Genomic DNA, 20314 nt, shown 5'->3' with positions numbered 1-20314 from the left:
AAATGTCCCAACTGGTCTCCCTACCTCCTCCCTTGCCAGCCCCTCCTCCAGAGAGCTTTCCCATGAAAGTAGCCAGCCTAAGATAATGTTAGTTGCTCATTAATGTTGGATTCTATACGACCCCATAGACTGTGGCCTGCCAGGCTCCTCTCTGTCCATGGGATTCTCCAGGCAAGACTACTGGAGTGGATAGCTATTCCCTTCTCCAGGGGATCTTCCTGACCCAGGGATTGAACCCAGGTCTCCTGCATTGCCGGCAGATTCTTCACCGTCTGAGCCAGTGGGGAAGCAGAATCATGCCTTTCCCATGGCTTTCCATTTCAGAGTGAAATCCTGAGTGCTTGCTTGGTAGGCCCTGAGTGACAGAAGTGCTGTGTGTAAAGTAGCCTCCAGTGACCTCCCTGATTGCAAGTTCCTTCCCTGCAAGTGCTTCCTTTCGGTTCCACAAAGACGCTGAGCTGAGCACAGCCTCATCTCTGGGCTGCTGCTTTCCCCTCAGCCTGAAGTGCTCTCCCCCCAGGTACCCGCGTGACTTACTCCTTCACTTGATTCAAGTCTTCGCTCAAAAGTCACTTTTTTGGAGAGGCCTCCCCCACAGTCTATCCTAAATAGCCCCCTTGTCATGCTGTCCTCTCACCTCAAAAAAAAAATTTCAGCACTTACCACCTCCATTATTTCATGCATTTGCTCAGCATCTCCTTTTCCACTAGGATATAAACTTCATGAAAATGGAGCAGAAAGAGATCTGGTGTTGCTCTGGCACGCACTGTGTTCCGAGAAGTGCCTGGCTCAGAGGCACTCACTACGTACAGACCTTAGGTACATCACAGTGGCAGGCAGTGAGGAGAGTGGATGGGGCTGGGCCAAGATACAAGGTGGGGAGACCAGTTAGGAGCCCGCTGGAAGAGCTTTGGTGGAAATTTAGGATGAGGGTGGCCTGATGGAGAACATCAGGAGTGGAGGTGGCGAAAGGGAGATACAGTGTACACAACACACGCATGGATGCACACACAGGCCCACGTGTACACACATAGTTTAGCCAGTCACATCTACTGTCTTAGTCAAAGGAAGCTAAGGAAGAAAGTAAAGATGTCTTTATATGTTAATATGGTATGGATGCCATGAGCACCGAGTGACAAGCTGGACATCCTCCAGCTAACCCTGGCTGATGCTCTCCACACATCCGCCTACCTCTGTCAACCGGCTCAAAGGACTGCCAGGCAGGTTCCATTTGGTCAGTGATGCAGGGCTTCTGCCTCAGCAAGCAAGGGCAGCGTCCTGGGTCCTGAGCAGTGGAAAGGGTCTTCAGAAGTCAGAGTCACAGAGACTTAGAGACACGTGGGGGAGGCACATGGACCCTGAGAGGGGTGCTCAGAGGCAGCAACCTTTGGCCAGGCCCAGACTTCCTGAGGCCAGATGTGGTGGCAGGCAGGACAGCATCCTCAGAGGGCATCCACTGGGTAGCCCCGATCTTTCAGCGGCCCTCCTCCTCTCCCTTGCTCCTCTCTGGCCCTTTCTCCTAGTAGGGTGGCAGCCGTGACCGGAGGCATGGACTCCGGAGTGAGTGGTTCCCCTCTGCCCCAGGGTGTGCGAGTTCAGGGATTTGGGGACACCCAAGGAATGGAGACCCAATTTCTAGGACAGACTGGGGTTTGGTGGTAGGGGAGGAGTCTCTCTGAGAGTCTCAGCTTGGTCTGATTTCCTCTCTAAGGAGAGAGCACGGAGACTTGAGCTTGCGTTGCAGAAAGAGGCACTGAGGTTAGCTCTCAGGTAGGACCATTCGGCGTCTAGGCTGAAGCGACGGAAACTTAGAACCTGGGGGAAGCTTGGAGGCCGGCGGGTGAGAAACGGAGGAAGAGGTGGGGGCTGTGGGTCAGCCCCTCCGGCGCCGCCCCCTGACTCCGAGGGGCCGGGGATGGGCGGGGATGAAGGCCTCAAGTCCTCTTTGAGAGCTCCTCCCCGAGACCCCCAAACCTGCATCTGGGTTGCTTTCTTTCCAAGAGCTAGAGACCCGTCGGGCTTCTGGGGTGTGTGACAGGGGCCTTCTGCCAATCTCTGCTCGCCGCTGGACCAGGGGCGGGGGCGCTGCCGCCGCTCCCCTCCCACCTGGGCTCTGAGCATGGGGGTTGGGCCGAGACAGCAGCCAGAGCCGCCCACCTGCCCGCGGTGTCATGGCAACGACTCTGCCCACGTGGACGTTGAAGAAAGGGAGAAGAGAGGCGAGGAGGCACCACACAGACAGGAGGATGGGAGGGGGCTCCTCTAGGTCCTGCGTGCCTGAGCCCCCCCCCCCCCACCCCTCCAGTTGGGCCCAGGGCCCCCAGGGCAGGTGAGACTTGTGCTCTCGGCCTGGCCTCAGAAGGTGCATGTCCTTGGGCGTCCTGAGTGATGATGACCTTGGCCTCCTGTACCAGGGGCCCCAGTGGGGTCCTTGGGGAGACGGGGGGCTTTGGGAGGTGCCGACCTCTCCTTCTCGCCCCACCCCACAAGGGATGGTGCCTGGGGCTGAGGGGCTGAGAGCCCGACCTACTTCTCCATTTTCTCCCTATTTTTCAAAAGGAAAATGACCCACTTTTCAGCCAATCAGACTGGGGCCTGTTCCCAGGCTCGTTCCCTGAGCCCCCCTGCCCAGGCCTCTGCTCCTTCCTCAGCCTGTTAGTCACGTGCTGGCCCCTCTTCCAGGGAAGCAGGCCGCACCTGTGTGGAGGGCCCTTCCTGGCCCTCTGCGCCAGGCTGGGGAAGGGCCTCTTCCAGGGGTGGCTGGGGCCTGACTGATTCTGCATCAGTGCCCCTTTGGGCAGTTGATCGCCATGGATGATGCTAGTCCTGGGCACTTTGAATGTTCTGCCCCCCATCCCCTTACTCTCCTAAGACCCACACCCTGGAGAGACAGGAAGGGCTCTGGGGCTGGTGAAAGGAAGATGGTACCCCACCTCTCATTCTGTATGAGTGGGTGCTGGTGGGGCATCTTCCCAAGCTGCTCCATTTTCACGTGGAAAGGGAGGGCTGGCAGCCCTGGAGAACCATGGCTGCTTGTCTGCCTTCCAAAGAACCCTCCTAGAGGGTTCTGTCTAGGCCTCTCTTCCCAAGCCCCTCCTCCTCTCTAGGATATTGGTCTGGGCCTGAGAGCCCCCTCCCTCCCTCAGCTATATTGGCTTGGGCTGGCTTGGAGGGTGATTAGGGATTTAATTATTTAGTTTCTCCAGCTCAGTAGATTAATTCCATCCATCACAGGCAGGCTGAGCCATCTCCCCATCTTAGGGCTGCCTGGCCAACCCCAGAGGGAGGCAGCACCATTGCTCACCTGGGCCCAGTATTAGATCTGGGAACAATGGATAAAGTTCTTGTTGGGGGAGGATTTGATGTATGACATTGAGCAGACATGGGTGCTTAAGCGATGTGAGATGAACATGGGTATCTGTTGTATGGGGATAAACATGTGAAGATGTATGTGAGGTTTTGTGTCTGTAGCTTCCATGTGCACGAGCATCCATGTCCTTTGGGTGAAAATGCACATGTGTGAACCCTTGTGGGAACAAGTCTGTATGTGTGTGTGCACATTATGTGACGGTGACTAGTTATTTGAGGACAGATGCCATGTGAGTTGTGTTGGATGAGTCTGCATGGCTGTGTAAGCTTCCTCTGGAGAACACATGTGTTAAATTGTGAATAAACATTCTTGGGGCCATGGATGCCCATGTGCAAGGGGAGGGATGGCAAGGGTGGAGATTTCCTGAGGCTGAGTGATGAGTCAGGGCACACTGGGAGTCCACTTGGTGATCTCATCAGACCAGTTTGGCCAGAGAGAGGCTCCTTCAGATGTGCCAGGGCTTGCTCTCCTAGTGGTTGAGAGTGTCAGGCCAGGACCAGATCCATATTCAAATCCTCTGCCACCTGTGTGACTTTGGGCAGTTTTTACATTTCTCAGCCTCAGTCTCCTCATCTGTAAAATGGGAGTGATAATGGCACCTACTGCAAAGGATGGTTTTGAGGACTACACGAAAAAGTACACTTCGCACTTGACACGGTGCCTGCTCAGTTGCAGGCATTCAGTGAGCTGAGCCTTAGGCTTTGGAGTTGAAAGGCGCCAGAGGTTGTGAGATCTGAAATGTGTTCTGTGCTTCGATGGATCCTATACCATCCTCCAAGGTGGTTCTCCAATCTCCGCTTATATGCCTCCCTGGACAGGATACTCCCAGCTCTTCAGGAAACCCACATCACACTGGACCAGCCTTGCCTGCTGCAGAGTTCTGGTCCAGCTGCAGGGAGTCGTTTCCCTCATGCCTTCTCCCATTTCTCACCTGATTTCTATGCCCCAGCAGATGGGTATCACTTCTCGATGGCTCAATTACTAACCTGAACTTATTGAGCATCTAGTCTATGCCAGGTTTTGTTTACAGAGATAAAGCAGATGGATCCTGGTTTTTAAGGAGCTCACACCCTGCAAACACATTTTTATCCTACTGTGTTGAAGTATGGGACCTTAGAGAAGGTATGCCCTGGGGTTGAGGAGGTGGGCAAGCTTAGGTGAAGTTTCTTGGAAGAGAGGATGCCTGAACCACATCGGAGGCAAAGGTGGGGGGACAGGCTTTCCATATGGAAGAATCCTACAGTCTGTGCTGACTCCTGTCCCCATTCTCTCTCCTGTTGTGGTCCTGGCTCTGCTAAGCCCAGAAATCTAGAGAAGAGAGCAGAGGGTTAAGATACCCTGGATGCTGGGGGAGGACCAGACACAGCTGAGAGGTGAGAGGTGCCACCACATGAACCTGGCTGTTAACCAACCAGCCAGCCCTCATGGGGCCCAGCTCTGTGCTTGACTCCTCTGTGGGAGAGGCCTGGAGAAGACAGCAGGCAGCCCGTGTCCTAACCCACATAGAGAGCCTGCAGGGCAGTGTGCTAGCCCAGGAGGTGGGCTTCATGAGGGAACAAGACCCATGGGCCAGGGAGTAGGACAGGCCACAGGCCTGACCTGGCTGAGAAACTGCTGCCCAGTGGACCCTTGCCATAGACGGGGGATTCTGCCTGTTGTTTTCTGATAGCAGGCTCAAGGCTGGTAGCATTCTGGAGCCCAGGGAAGCAATCGCCCAAGTTCCACCAAACACGTACAAATAAAAGAAGACACTAAGGTGCTAAAGTCAGAAGTAGCCAACATTTGGAAACATATGTGCTAGTTGCCTTGGACAGATCAACTTGGCTACTCATTGCTGCAACCTAGGAGGTAGGTTTTGTTAGCCCTGCTCTACAGATGACAGAATTGAGACTCATGGTCATGCAGGTAGGCTGAGAGAAAATGGTTGGAAGCAGATGGTTGTCTTTGCAATGCCCAGCAAAACGTCACTCTGGACTTGCCCTCCCAGATCCTTGGAGCTGGAAGAGAGACCACCAGCCCTGGCTGCAGGGATTGCTGGGGTCTACAGATCAGGGGCCTCTAGTTCCCTCAGATGCCATCACCTTTGACCACTGGGGCTGCTCTGCTGTCATTAGCATCTCCGGGGGTGGGAGGTCTTGAAAAAGAAGCCAGGCAAGCAGAAGGTCCTGGGTGAAACGTGAAACAAGTGAGCTTTCGGTTTTGGACTTCTGACCCAGATCTGAGTCAGGTGTGGCTCCAGCCTCTGCCGGAGACTGAGAAGTCCTCTCAAAGGCCCTGCTTCCAGATCTCACTGGTTCTCACCGTTTCTCCCTGGTTGTCAGGAGCTAACCCTCAGCGCTGCGCTGTTTCACCTGCATGACCTTAATACTCATGACATCGTGGTGAGATTGGACCCATGCTTGCTCGCATTTGAAAAGTGAAGACACTGAACTAGAGAGAGAGGTCCAGAGACTTAAGGCTTCACGTCTGGTAACCGGTAGACCCAGGAGGCCCAGGACCCACAGGCTCTCTCGCTAGCTATCCCTGACCAGGGTCCTGTAGGATTCTAATCCTGGTGGTCTGTCTCTCAGTGGTGGCCTGGGATGTCTTCCCCAAAACAGGCAGGTAGAAGGGGGAGCATGGGCAGGCAGACCCTCCTGAGGACTGATCAGTTGACAAAAAGGAAAGAATGGGCCCAAAGCAGTTGACCATGGCTGCAGCTAGGGGGTGAGGTGTGAGCCTGAGCAGCCTGAACCGTATCGCTTATTGCCTTTGACAGCCCTGAAAAAGCCTGAACTTTGCTTCTGGCACCTCTTGGCCACATGGCATCTGCTGGGAGAGAAGCTGGAGCCCAGATTGTCTGGAGAAAGAGAGCTATTTGGAGCTGGGATATTCCCTTCCTTGTGGTCTCTCCTCCTGCTCTGCAGTGTTGGGAGGGTAACTTCCCCCACCCCATTCCTCTTCCCCCTCACTGCCTTCCTTGAAGGCGAAAGGGGCACATCTGGAGAGCCCCAGATGGGGCTGAAAAAGGACCATCCTTACCTGCCAGTTGAGAAGGGCTAGATAAACATGATGAGCAGGGCTGGATTTGGTGGTGGGATTCCTAATACCACACCCTCCAGAGGCTCTCCAGAGCCCTTAGGGGGAAAGGAGCGGAGGTGCTGTCTATGGGCTGTTGGGCACAGGAGTGGAGTGGAAAGTGAAGACGTGCAGCCATACACGTGATACTTTCTGAACACCTGTGCATGCTGGGCATTGTTCTAGACACTCAGAGTGCCACAGCACATGACAGGCACAGTCCCCGCCGCCCTGGGGCTTATATTCTGCTATGGGGAGACATACTATAAACATGGGCTAGATAAAGAAAATAATTTCAAAGAGCGATAGCCCTGTGAAGGCAATGAAAACAGGTGACGTAGAGCGTTCCTGGGGGAGGGAGCTCGACTTCAGCTAGTGAGTGGTCAGGGAAGGCTTCTCTGAGCTGAGACCTGAAAGATCAGACAGAGGAAGCCATGGGAATATCTGGGGCAGAGTGTTCCAGCAGAGAGAACATCAAGTATAAAGCCCCCTGAGGTGGGATTTTCAAAGAGATTATAGGTAGTATGGGTTATTCACAGGCTGAGCGCCGGCCGGTGGTGGGTCAGGAGATGGATTTAGCCTTTGGATCTTCCTGTGGCACAAGTGTTTGGGAGCAGTAAGCCCATTTTCTGTAAAATTCCTACCCTAACCCCCCAGGAGGAGTTCATTAAATAAAGTAATAAAAGTGAATGAAAAATATCCCAACCCTCCCTCGTATTCTGTTCACCCTTCCTTCTTTCCACTTTTTGGGGCAGTGAGGGGAAGAGAATGTTTGTCTCGGGTCCGAAGGGTGGAGGTTGGGCAGAAGGCATGCTGAGTCTTCAGCGGCAAGTCTGGGTAGCGAGGTGAAGAGAGGCCAGGGGTGAGGAAAGCTGACCAACGGCAGAGATCCTGCCCAAGAGAGCTGAACAGAGCCAGTGCTGAAATGGTCAAGGGGGCTCCGACAGCCCTGCATGCAGGAGAAGGTGGAGGCCAGAGGAGGCAGGCCCATCAGTGAGCATGGGATACAGGTCAGAGGCTCTGTGTCAGGGCTCCCCAGTAGCTGGCCCCTTCACAGTGGACAAAACAGCCTCAGCCTCCAAGCTGCTGTCAAGATACGGGGGAGGAGGACTGGAAAGGGAAACTGAGGCAGACTCCTGGCCACTCTGGTTAGGCTGACCCAGGGAAGGGGAACAGGAAGGGAAAGCCCTGAGGTCCTCCACCCACAGCCATGGAGGAGCCCAGGCCTACAGCAGCGAGCAGAGTTCCAGGCCTCAGTTGCTGTAAGTTCTGCCGTATTGGAACTGGTATGGGGATGACCTCAGAGGCTCAGTGTGAGGGGACTAGAGAAGGCTGATCCCCAGCCAGAGAGCAACTGTACCCTTTGCTGCCATCTGGACCATCATGTCCAGTATGTACCTCTTCCAGACAGCGTCTTGGGGGAAGGCGTGATGCAGTTAATACTTGCTTTTTTGAAATTTTTAACCCAAATCATCACTTTGTGTTCACCTCTGAGACACTGGCCTTTGTCAAAGGCTCCTTGATCCTTGAGTGTGCAGGTGTGGATGATTTTGAGTAAGAACTGCCTTTTTCTGTTTTAATATGTATTTATTTATTTGACTGCACGAGGTCTTACTTGCGGCATGCGGAGCTTTTTTAGTTGCAGCATGCGAACTCTTACTTGTGACATGTGGGATCTAGTTCCCTGACCAGGGATCGAACCTGGGCCACCTGCATTGGAAGTGAGGAATCTTAGTCACTAGACCACCAGGGAAGTCTCAGAACTGTTTTTTTTTTTTTTTCCTGTAGAATACCTTTGGTCTTATACAGTTGTCCCAGAGAGATTAAGTGACCTACTCAAGGTCACACTGTAAACCCACGGAGAAAGTCATAAAAATGAAAATACAAATACCTATCGCTCCTTTATTGAGGATTCACCACGTCCCAGGCACAGTATTATATGCTTTACCTGGTTGACCCTCACAGCCTTCATAGCTTTCTGATAACTCTAATTGTACAAAGAGAAAATAGGCTGAGCGAGGCGAACCACCTGCCCAGGTACATACAGCTAGCAAGTGAACGGAAAGGGATTTGAACCCAGAGAGTCTGACAGCAGAGGCTATACCAGGAACTACTTTGATGCAGGGAATCTGGGAGTCACCTAGGTCTCAAGAAAGGAAAGTCAGCTGTCTTGACCAAGCAGGGCCCGGGGGGAGAGGAAAGGAAAGCACCGTGACTCTTTTCCTCTGCAGCCCTTTTCCTTCCTCCATTTTCTATTCTTTTTCTGGAAGGTAATTGCTTGGGGCAGTGACAACCTCCTGGCGAATTACACAGCTGGTTTCCCAGTGAGATTTGTAACAACAACCCCGCCAGCCTGGCAGCCCCAGCAAGTTCCGGTTTAAGAAACTAATTGCTGGATTGTGCAGTTGGTGCTAAATTGGGTAATTTCTTGGTGACGGCATGTGTGCCACTTCTTCCAATGCCAGAAAGATGTGAGTTGCATCGGAGAGCGTGTCACACGCGGCACCCTCCTAGCCTCCTTCACCCCCCTATTTCCCAGCCAGTCACAGGCGATCGCAAGAGTGGCTGCTTCCCTGGGCCCAGAGGTTCACCCCCTGGGCAGCTCGCTGTGTCCTGGGGAAGTAGGTAGATGGCTTGGTGCCATATAACAGGGGAAAGTAACACCAGCGCCCAGAGTTGTCCGAGGGCTTCAAGGAGCCTCCTCTATTCTCTACTCTTCTGACCTTGGACTTGGGACAAATCCAGTACTTACACAGGGGAAAGGGCTAAACCACACTCTGGTTACCTCTGAAGTGTGTGGTATGTGTGAGGTTCTTAGTTTTGTGTTTCTCTTTAAAAAAAAAACAAAAAACAAAAAACAAATCCATTACTGCCTTCCTTCAGAATGGTGTTTAATCAGTTTGGCTTCCCTGGGCAGCAGTGTGGGAAGGAGAAAAGCTAAGGCCTTTGAAGTGAGGCTACGCTGGGTTTCACTTCTGGGTTTGCCACCGGCTGTGTAGCCTTGGGACTGTCTGTCAGGCCCTCCCAGCCTCAGTGTCTTCTCCTGCAAATTGCAGGGCGGGGTAATATCTATCCCTTGGCATTTCTGTTGCTGTTCAGTCGCTCAGTCACTTCCGACTCTTTGTGACCCCATGGACTGCAGTACGCCAGGCTCCCCTGTCCTCCTCCATCTTCTGGAGTTTGCTCAAATTCGTGCCCATTGAATCGGTGATCCCATCTAACCCATCTCATCCTCTGCCGCCCCCTTCTCCTTTTGCCTGCAGTCTTTCCCAGCATCAGGGACTTTTCCAAGGAGGCAGTTAAAATGTCATAAGTGAAGGGATCTTGTTCTTTTCCAACACATGCCATCTGCCAAGCATTGTTCTAGGAATGGGGGAGATAATGCAGTGAATAAGGTAGATGGAATTCCTGCACTTTCATGGAGCTTACCTTCTAATGGGAGAGACAGACAATTTCTGAATCACACAAATTGAAAATGGTAATGATAGAAGAGCTATAGAGGCACACAGTGCCTTGAGAGCAAACAGCAGGGGGATCTGACCTAGTCAGGGAGGCCAGAGGAAGCTTCCCTGAGGAAGCAACAACTGGGCTGAGATCTGAAGGGTGTGTAGGAGTTAGCAAGGCAGAGGTAGGTGGGAAAAGCTTTCCAGATGGGAGGGAAATAGGCCCCTTGATGGGAGGGATTGTGGGACTGCAAAAGACCAGCCTGGCTGGAGCAGAGGAAGCAAGGAGGGAGCGTGTTGTGAGAGGATTTTGGAAGCCCAGGAAGGGCCAGAGCCTGCAGGCCTTGTTGGATGGGTTAAGGCATTTTATCCTAAGAACATCAATAAGCCAGTGAAGAGTTTTAAGCAGGGAAGTGACATGATCAGATTTGTGTTTCCAAACGACCATTTGGAGGGGAACTGGGTAAGAATGGAGACAGGGAGACCATTTAGGAGGCTTATGCAGACATCCAGGCAGGAGATGCTGTTCTGAGGTAGTTGGATTAGTTAGCAGCACTTTCTGCTGCAAATACAGAAAATCTGGCCAACAGTGGTTTAAATAAAGAGGACTTTATTCCTTCCTGCGTTTAGGCCTGGAGGAAGGCAACTGCTTCTGTTGGTTTCCTGGCTCAGTGACTCCAGGGCCGGCATTTCTGTGATTCTCTATGCCTCGCTCTCATGGTGGCAAGACAGCTGCCCTGGCTCCAGGCATCGTGATTGTATTCAAGCTGAAAAGAAAGGAAGAATGGTACTGGCAAGTCCTGCCCCTTGTATTATAAAGGCAAAATCTTTCCCAGAGACTCTCATCAGATTTTTTTATGTATATATTATTATCTAAATGTGAATCATGTGACTTCTAGGTACAAGGGAGTCTGGGAAAGGGGAAAGGAGATTGAGAATGAGTTTTGGCCAGTCAGCCGACAGTGATTTGGTAGATATGGAAATAAGTGGGCAGATCTATTTTTAGGAAACAAAATCCATAGGACATGGTGATGGATTGAATTATTAGTCCCCTCCTTGCTTGTTTTTCCTTCTTATTGATTATGTTTAGTAATGGGGAGGCAGCAGAAGGAATGTGATGGTAATCATGAGATATAGGAGGAAGTTTATATAATTAAATCTATATCAATTAAATCGTCTCTTTAAGAGATCCAGAAATCGGATAGCTTCCTTTTCCCCCAGTAATCTGAATTTGATTGTATTGTGTAGTGTTTGGACATGGGGGATTTTGCAAATCCAGAATGAGGGCTTCACATGGGGGACTATATTGCGTAATCTTTAGAGTTTATAGTGTGGTTTCATGTACGTTGTATCACTTGATACTAAAATCCTTGGAGATAGGTGAGCAGGTATCATTAGGCTTCGAGAGGGTGGGTCACCAGGTCTCCGGGTGGCCTGAGGGTTTGGGGTGTCAGGGTTTGTGCTTTTCTCCACTAGCAAGTACTACCCTGTAGGACAAAGGGAGCACTACCCTGGGAGTGCTTTATCTGGAGAGGAATAAACACAGGGGCACATCTCCTCTGAGACTAAAGCTGGGGGAGCATGGTGCATGCGTATGTGCTGAGTCGCTTCAGTTGTGTTCAACTCTTTGCAACCCTGTGGACTAGAGCCTGCCAGGCTCCTCTGTCCATGGGATTCTCCAGCAGAAATACCGGAGTAGGTTGCCATGCCCTCCTCTGGGATCAATGCTAGAGAGACTGAGTTTGATAAGATCTTGATGAAGGCTCAGTGGCTGGCAGCAGCACCTGTGTAGTGGTGGGGGACGTGGGAAAACCTGGGGATGTCCAAACCATTGGTGTGGACATTCCCAGGCTTGATGTGGCCACAGATGAAGCAAACCGGGTGGTCTGGGTTTCTGCCAAACTGGCCTTTTGTGCTGTGAGTCTCAGACATGGGTCCTGGTTGGGGCAGGAGGAGGAGGACTGCGCCATGGATGAAAGACCAAGCTATCAAAGCATCTTTCCAAGGTGGAGAGATGCTTCTAGGTGCTTTTCCAATAACTATTTGAGAGGCCATTTTGGTCTGAAGTCCTCTCTGCTTCCCCAGAGAGGGGTAAAGGTGGAGAATAATTGTCATCTGGAGATAGGCAGTTGATATCTGTAAGGTTACCCCAGTTCCCCTCCAGGCAGGGTAACCAACAGCCTCTCCAGCTCAGGCCATAGGGTGGGCCAGAGGCTGGACAGGTCCTACCCTCCCCTCTATGGAAGATTCCCAGGAGACTTCACAATCTTCCTCATTGTCTCACATCCCTCAGGGTCAGGAAGTTCTTCTTGTGGTCTGACTGTGTCTCTTCCACTACTATTAATCATGCCTGCAAAGCTAGCTCTTCTTCCTGACATCCCTGTGTCTAATAATGGCATCATTAGTCTTCCAGTCACGGCTGCTGCAAACTTCAGAGTCGTCTTCCTTTCTGACTCTCTCTCCCCCATCTCTTCCTAGTGTTTTCCAAACCCCAAATGTCTGCTGGAACTCTCTCATCCCACCCCTCAAAATTGCTTATTTGCCCACCTCTTCTGCCTTTGTACATGTTCTTGCCTTCGCTGGGAATTCCATCTCCCTGACACACAGCCATGTTGTTCTCCATCTCAAGCACACTCTTCTCTGGGAAGTCGTCCTCAGTTTCCCTCTATTGGATCTGCTCTTGCCCTCATCTTAACTGGCCTAACATTTTGGAACCTCTTTCCTGCACAGTCATTTATTCATCTACTTAGTGAACACTTGTTAAGTACCATCTCTGGGCAAAGCCCCGAGCTGAGTGCTGGAGATCCAGTGATAAATAGAATTTGGTTCCTACTCTGCAGAAGACCGGATTCTACTTGGGGAGACAGAAGCTGAAACAGACAATTTCAGTGCAATGCGATAGTTGCTTTCATGGGGGAACCCAGGGTATTCTAAAAACGCAATAGAGAGGCATAACCCAGAAAAGTCTTCAAAGGAAGGTGGAGCTTAATCTGAATAAGTGTTAGCCAGGGGAATGTGTTGGGGGGTGGATGAAAGTAGATTCTAGGAGGATGGAGCAGCTTATGCAAAAATACAGGGACCTAAAATAACCCTCTCATGTGAAAGGTTGGTCCCCCTGTTAGACTATAAGCCTCTTAATGACAGGGACCACTCTAAAATCACCTCTGTTCATGTCTCACTCTGAGTCTTGGTATGGTAGCTGCTCAACAAATATTTGTGGAATGGAATCATATTTGAGGGCAATGAAAATGCAGAGGCTCAGCACCACGGACAGATCACACAGACACCTGCAGTTGGAGGTAGTCCAACCTGTAAGCTTATTTGCATGCGTTTGCATAATTAAGCCAACTTCATTTCCCTGGGGGTCCAGAGGCTCTGCATCATGGGGGATCCAATCAGTCCTGGCTTGGGGGGTTGGGCAGGGAAACTGTGAAGGCCAGAGACCAGTCCTCTGAGGACTCCGGGAGAATCTCTTTTCCTCTTTGCTTACCACCCTTTTCTTTCCGTTTAGGAGCCAGTGGTCCTGAGCCTCCTGAAGTTAGGATTCTGCCTGGCGGTGGAGATCCTGACACCAAGGATGGGACACCCCAGATGGTGAGTGGTAGGAGAGTCTGGGGGATAGGGTTCTCAAGTCAAAATAACCTGGGTTTGAATCTTGATGCAAAGTGACTCACCCACTTACCGGCTTTGTGACCTTACCATTTTGAGCTATTTTCTCATGGGCAGATGTGGGTAACATCTACACATAGGATTTCAGGGGGATTAGAGAGCATTGAGTATGCACAGTGCCCAGTACATGGCAAGTCCTCAGAGATGAACTGTGAATGGGGTCTGGAAAAAGCTTGAACCATGGTGGGTATGGGGAGGCCATGGTGGGGGGAAGGGCGGGTGAGCCTTGGAGGTGCTGCTGTCTGGGGTCTTTGAGGCTGTCATCTCCTCACAGTCAGCAGATGGCCCAGGAGCCTGGTCTGGGATGAGGGAGGGCGCCGTCTGCCAGCTCCTTGGTCCCCGTCCCTCCTGCTGGCACTCCCTCCTGCTGCAGCTCCTGTCCTGGCAGCTCTGGAGTCCTGATTGGAGGCAGTTCTTGCTGAGAGCTGACCTCTCTGTCCTGTAGCCTTGGCAAGCCTGGGCTGGGGGCCAGGGCCACTGGTTCCAACGCTTTCCCTCCATCACCTCCTTGCCCTGCCAGCCCACTGTTCCTGGGAGGAGGAACTCCTGGGTTCTAACCCCAGTTTAGGATTCAGATGCTGCCTAAATAGCCAGCATTCCTCTTTTACGTTTCTCCTTTCTTCATGACCTCTCCTCCACTGGAATGGGGGTGGCGGTAAAAGGCACGGGGGGAATTTCATCAGTGAGTATTTGGAACCCAGAAGAGGAGGGAGGAGTCATCTCAGGTTATCCCTTCCTGTCTCAGCCCTGGAGGGGAGGGAGAATGAGCCTCCAGCCAGATGGAAGGAACTGGGTGTGGAAGGAAGGGGAGGGGTTATCCTACAGAATCGTGATGGATATGTAGATTTGGGTCCAACGTTCTCTTTGGTTATTGCTTCTGGGAGCTGTGATCCAGAGCCCTGGCTCTTCATAGCAGGGGAATTGGGTAGGGATGGGACACAGGTGTGGCGCTGGCTCAGTTTGCCTCACACCAGCTTGTTAGAAGCTAGTTCACATAATGGCTCGTATGTTTGACTATTGTTTTTATGTTTGTATTGGTATCTTTTTACTTTTGGTTACCTAAGATTTTTTAAAAAACCATTTGGTTGAGGACATTTTCTCTTGGGAATAAGTATTTATCATCTTTGCAGCATTTGATGAATGGTGATATTATTTTGTGCCCTTGTGAGTGTCTTTGTCTATATGACTTTTAAGCCCTTAAGGACAATACAATTAACCACAATGAACTGATATGCATTACCTAAGCAGTTCTAAGAATACCTGATAAAAGTTTCAGGTCAAGTGGCCTGTTGTTCGATCCTAATCCCATTGCTCCCTATTTTCCCAGGAGGTTCCTGGGGCCTGGCCCCCAGCGCTATGAAGAGCCCTTGCTGAGGCCATGAGGGGTTACCATGGCGACCGAGGCAGCCATCCCCGCCCAGCCCGCTTTGCCGACCAGCAGCATATGGACGTGGGCCCTGCTGCCAGGGCCCCGTACCTGGTGGGCTCCGGGGAGGCCTTCTCCACCGAGCCCCGCTTCTGTGCCCCAAGAGCTGGCCTGGGACACCTTTCTCCTGAAGGGCCCCTGAGCCTGAGTGAGGGGCCATCCATAGGCCCCGAGGGAGGGCCAGGAGGGGCCGGGGTTGGGGGGGGTAGCAGCACCTTCCCCAGGATGTACCCCGGCCAGGGCCCCTTCGACACCTGTGAAGACTGTGTGGGCCACCCGCAGGGCAAGGGTGCCCCCCGCCTGCCTCCCACACTGCTGGACCAGTTTGAAAAGCAGCTGCCGGTTCAACAGGATGGCTTCCACACGCTGCCATACCAGCGGGGGCCGGCGGGGGCCGGGCCCGGGCCCGGGCCGGGGTCTGGCGCTGCCCCCGAGGCCCGCAGCGAGAGCCCCAGCCGCATCCGGCACCTGGTCCACTCCGTGCAGAAGCTGTTCGCCAAGTCCCACTCTCTGGAGGCTCCAGGGAAGCGGGACTACAACGGGCCCAAGGCCGAGGGGAGAGGTGGCTCCGGGGGAGACAGCTACCCAGGCCCGAGCTCTGGAGGCCCCCACGCCTCCCACCACCACCATCACCACCACCACCACCACCACCACCAGTCCCGGCATGGCAAGAGGAGTAAGAGCAAGGACCGCAAGGGGGATGGCCGGCACCAGGCCAAGGCCGCGGGCTGGTGGAGCTCCGATGACAACTTGGACAGTGACAGCGGCTTCCTGGCCGGTGGGCGGCCCCCTGGGGAGCCCGGGGGTCCCTTCTGCCTGGAGGCTCCGGATGGGTCCTACCGGGACTTGAGCTTCAAGGGGCGCTCGGGGGGGTCGGAAGGCCGCTGTCTTGCCTGCACTGGCATGTCCATGTCACTGGATGGACAATCGGTCAAGCGAAGTGCCTGGCATACCATGATGGTCAGCCAGGGCCGGGATGGATACCCAGGGGCTGGGCCCAGCAAGGGGCTCCTGGGGCCGGAGGCTAAGGCCAAAGCCAGGACTTATCACTATCTGCAGGTGAGGCTTTGGTGGGGGTGGGGAACAGGATCCTCAGCCCTCACCAGTGTTGTTGCCCCGGAGGCTGTGGAAGGGGTTGGATGGGAGCCAGCTCTTCCCATGATGACGGGTCTGGAGGCAGCGGGTTCTCCCCTGCCTCACTCTCTTGTAACACCTTGAACCCCTTGGGGAGCCTCAGTTTCCCCATTTGTGCAGTAAAGGGGCCCTTCTATTTTGATGTCGTATGTCAGTGCCAGGAAGACTTTTCCTCTACCTGCTGTTTAGGACAAGCTGTGCCGGCCTCTGTCTTGTGAGGCTGGAGGCAGAATGAGGTTGAGGGTGAGCAGTGAACAGGACAGAGCGGGGCTGCCTGCTTGTGCTTCCCCAAGATTGGAGGTCAGCAGTTGGAAAGCAGCTGTCTTGCCCCCAGGCCTTCTCCAGACCTTTTTCAGCCCAAATCTGGGTGGTCCAGATAGTGTTTGGATATGAAGGTCAGTTATTTCCAGAATGTGCCTCTGATGGTATTGTCATTCTGGGGAACCTGCGGTGGGACACCCACGAGGCTGTGGAAGAGCCGGGGAACCTGTCCTGTGGGTTTTGCTGGGCTGGGGCGCACACTGAGGTCTGAGCTCCAGACCCAGCAGCGGGCTAGGGCTTCCTGGGAGTGGATGGTGCAGCTGATAACTGACACACTGTCCCTGTCCTCTTTCACCACCTCTATGGTGTCTGCAGGTGAGGCTGGGAGCTCTGACCCCTTCTTCTTAGGGAGCCTTGGTCCATCCCTCACTGTCCCCTCTCCATCATCCTATAGAGATGGGGTTAGGGACTCTTCCTGCCATCCACCTTCCTCTTCTCTGTCTCTTGCTCCTCTCCCACATCCCCTGATGTGTGAGCCCTCCTATAGTTGGAGGAGAAAGAGTCTAGACAAGTTCTAGAAGTCCAGTAGACTTATCCCCCAAACCCACATTTCACATACTTAATCGACATCCATTCATTCTATGAGTGTTCCCTGGGTGCTGTGAATGCAAAGATGCAGACACAGATGCTGCCTGGAGGAGTTCACAGTTTAACAGTGGGATAGACAAGGTAGCTTCCCAGGTGGCTCAGATGGTAAAGAATCTTCCTGCAATGAAGGTGACCTGAGTTCAGTCCCTGGCTCGGGAAGATCCCCTGGAGGAGGGCATGGCAACCCACTCCAGTATTCTTGCCTGGAGAATCCCCATGAACAGAGGAGCCTAGCAGGCTATAGTACATGGGGTGGCAAAGAGTTGGCATGACTGAGCAACTAAGCACAGCACACACAGAGAGTGCAGGGAAGCGGCGAGAGGAGAGAGCCTTGGGAACCTTGGGAGCCCAGAGGAGACACCTCACCCACTTGGGTGGTGGTGGCCAGGGGCTGCTCAGAGCAGCTTCTAGGAAGAGTGTCCCCTGAACAGAGGCGCAGTGGACAAGTTGGAGTTAGTCGCGTGCAGTGTTTCCAGGACTGAGTGTTCCAGGAAGAGGCTGCAGCGTGTTCAGAGGCATGGAGAATTGAGCTTGCACGTGTCCTTTGGGTATCACTGGCCTTTTGGGTAAGTTGTTCACATGTTAGGGCTCTCCTGGGTGGGGAACTTGCTAAAGCTCAAGGGCCATAGTGGAAGCAGAAAGGGGCGAGAGACAGAAGGGGAGACTGGAGACTTCTAGGATTCAGGATTGGTCTTGCACTGCCCTCTCCCTAGGTAGGAAGGTTCTCTAAACTGGGAATTGAAGGGTCCAGAAGAAAGGGCTCAGGAGAGAACACCAACCCTTCTTCTGCCATCCCTGGAGACTTGCCTCCACTCTGCTGCTCCCTGCTGCTTCTCCAGGGCTGCCCTGACCTCCCTGGGGGCTTCCTTTTTAACATGCACCTCACAGCGTCCTGCAGAGGAGCCGGCAGCTCTGCAGTGGCCATGGAGTGGGAACCCTGCAGTGTGGCAGAGCGTGTCCTGGCTGGCCTGCCACCTCCCTCTGCCTGCCTGTGGCTGCTCTCTGTAGAGTATGGGGAAGGGGAGGCCTTATCAATCAGGGGCTGGGGTTCCAGGGGATCTGAGGACTGGGAAGTCTGAGCCTGTTTGGCAGAGAACAAAGGGCTGTAGAAACTCTCCAGACAACCTGTACTCCCCTGGAACAAAAGCAGGGGAAGCTGGCCGCATCAGCCCAGGTGTCTTGGTTGGTTGCCCAGCCCTTTTGTTGAGACTCTATTCTCCCACTAGATTCAGGTCTCCCGCAAACTTCTTCCAGAACCCCCCTTCTCACTTGGAGCCCTTGTTCCTTCATGGAGCCTCATCTCCTCCCTGTGTTCCCGTTTGATTGAGCCCAGCCCCCCACTCAGCCCTGTCCTCCCACCGAGGGCTCCTTCATGGGGCCCACCCATCCCTGAGTCCCTGTTCTTACACTGATCTCTGGCCTCTCATCTAGCCTCACCTAGAGTCTCTGTTCCTCTCTGGAACGCTATGCTCTCCCCGAACCCTGACCCCCACCCCCACTTAGCCTGTTCTTTTCAACGGGCATAGGCCAACCATTACGGACTCCCTCACCCACCTGCAGACTCATCAAGATCCCCAGCCCCCATCATCCCCTTCCTTCTTGGCTCAGAGATGAAACAAGGACCACGCATCCCACAGTGACCCCTCTATAGGGCTCGAGCCCATCTCCCCAGGATCCCTTCCATCCATGAACTGTCCCTGCTTCCTCCCCACATTTAAAGACTATCTTTCTCTTTACTGACTTTCCCTCATCCTGCAAACATGGCCAGATCGCTCTCATCCTAAAAAAAAAACCAAACTACTTTACTTAACCCCATACCCTCTTCCATCTCCTTCCTGTCTCCCATTCATTTCCAAGTTCTTAGAGCATAGACTCCACCATTTCCTTTCATTTGCCCCTTTACTGGACTGACTTCCACACTCCTGGCCTCTGAAATGTCCTGGCAGTGGTCACCAATGGCCTCCTGAGAGCCCTCCTTAAAGGTATCTCTCAATGCTCACTTATGATAGTTAACTTCGAACCCTTACTCTCTGTTGGTTCGTTTATTGTTTCCACCAGTGCTGTGATGCAGGCGTAATTATCATTACCAGCTCACAGATGAGGAAACTGTGGTGGAGTTTAACCAACTTTGCTCACATTTATACAGCTAGCAAGTGATGGGGCCAGAATTTGAATATGGTTCTAACTCCCCAGCCCAAACCGCTAACCTTAGCATGCACTGTGGCATTTGACATTATCAACTCCTTCTATTCTGGAAATGTCTCCTGTTTCCGTGACAGGGCGTTCTCCTGACTTCTCTCCCACCCATCTGCCCACTCCTTTTCAGGTGACTTCATAGGCTCCTCTCCCTTTCTTCGCAGTCCCCCTTTTAAATGTCAGTGGATTCCTGCCCACCTCTCTTTCTTCTTTCCTCTGGGCTGTTTCATTCACTCCTATGGATTCAGCTGCCACCCATGACTCCCCCATGTCTGCCTCCAGCTCAGATCTCTCCACTGAACTCCAGAACCAAACACTCAACCACCTGCTCCACAGTTCTTTGCCAGCTCAAGATGCTCAACCCTGAACCTATCACCTTTCCCCCAAATCTGTTTCTCTGGGATTTTGTGGCTCAGTGAGCAATGCCACCATCCCCCAGGTCCTCAGCCGGCAGCCTCCCGGTCCTCCACGACTCCTCCCCGCCCCCTCACCTCCCATGTCTAATCAGGCTCACTGATGCTCCTGAACACCTCTCATTTCCATCTTCTCTTCCCCCTCATTGTCATTGTCTTAATTTAGGGCTCATCATCTCTTGCCTGGATAACAGCATCAGCCTCTTAATTGGTCTCCCTCTCACCACTTGAGCCCCTGCCCTGCTCCTGGCTCTCCACAATCCAACCTCTGTTTGGACTCTTGAAGTGCTCTTTCTGACACACAAACTGATGTCACTCCTGTGGCTCTTCACAGAAGGGAGGGGGACATCAGAGGATTTGGGATGTAAGCACGTTAAGAGGATGAAGGAGAAGGAGGGGTGAAAGGTGACTGATGTCAGGGGCTGCCTTACTACTAGGGGTGAGATTGACATAGGTCACTTTGGCCTCTGAGCTTCAACCTCTTGGTACCTATCGTGGGAGCCTTAGACTCTTTAGATGGCCCTCAGTTAAGTAGCAGAAGGCCCATGGAGGATGAAGAGGCATGTCCTGTAGGGGAGACCTCACCTGATCTGGCTTGACATATTCCTGAGCGTGGTTTGCTTGAGCCAAGGCTGTGTATCTCCCACTGGCAGTGAAGAAAGAGGGTCCCGGCTTCCCGATTTAGTAGGTACTTGAG

The 20314-nt window shown here is 52.9% G+C and overlaps 1 protein-coding gene across 1 annotated transcript in view; it reads left to right on the top strand.

Annotated features, from left to right (window-relative positions):
- Positions 1-20314, top strand: part of DLGAP3 (DLG associated protein 3) — a 61852-nt gene that overhangs the window by 8274 nt on the left and 33264 nt on the right. The window contains exons 2-3 of the mRNA XM_069545382.1: positions 13382-13464; positions 14867-16024. Of these exons, the coding sequence (XP_069401483.1) occupies positions 14918-16024 (1107 nt within the window). The 5' untranslated portion in view covers positions 13382-13464; positions 14867-14917. The remainder of the gene's footprint in view (positions 1-13381; positions 13465-14866; positions 16025-20314) is intronic.

Source organism: Ovis canadensis, chromosome 1 (genome assembly GCF_042477335.2).
Source record: "Ovis canadensis isolate MfBH-ARS-UI-01 breed Bighorn chromosome 1, ARS-UI_OviCan_v2, whole genome shotgun sequence".
Lineage (NCBI taxonomy): Eukaryota > Metazoa > Chordata > Mammalia > Artiodactyla > Bovidae > Ovis > Ovis canadensis.
This window is presented reverse-complemented; position numbering and strand designations above follow the sequence as displayed.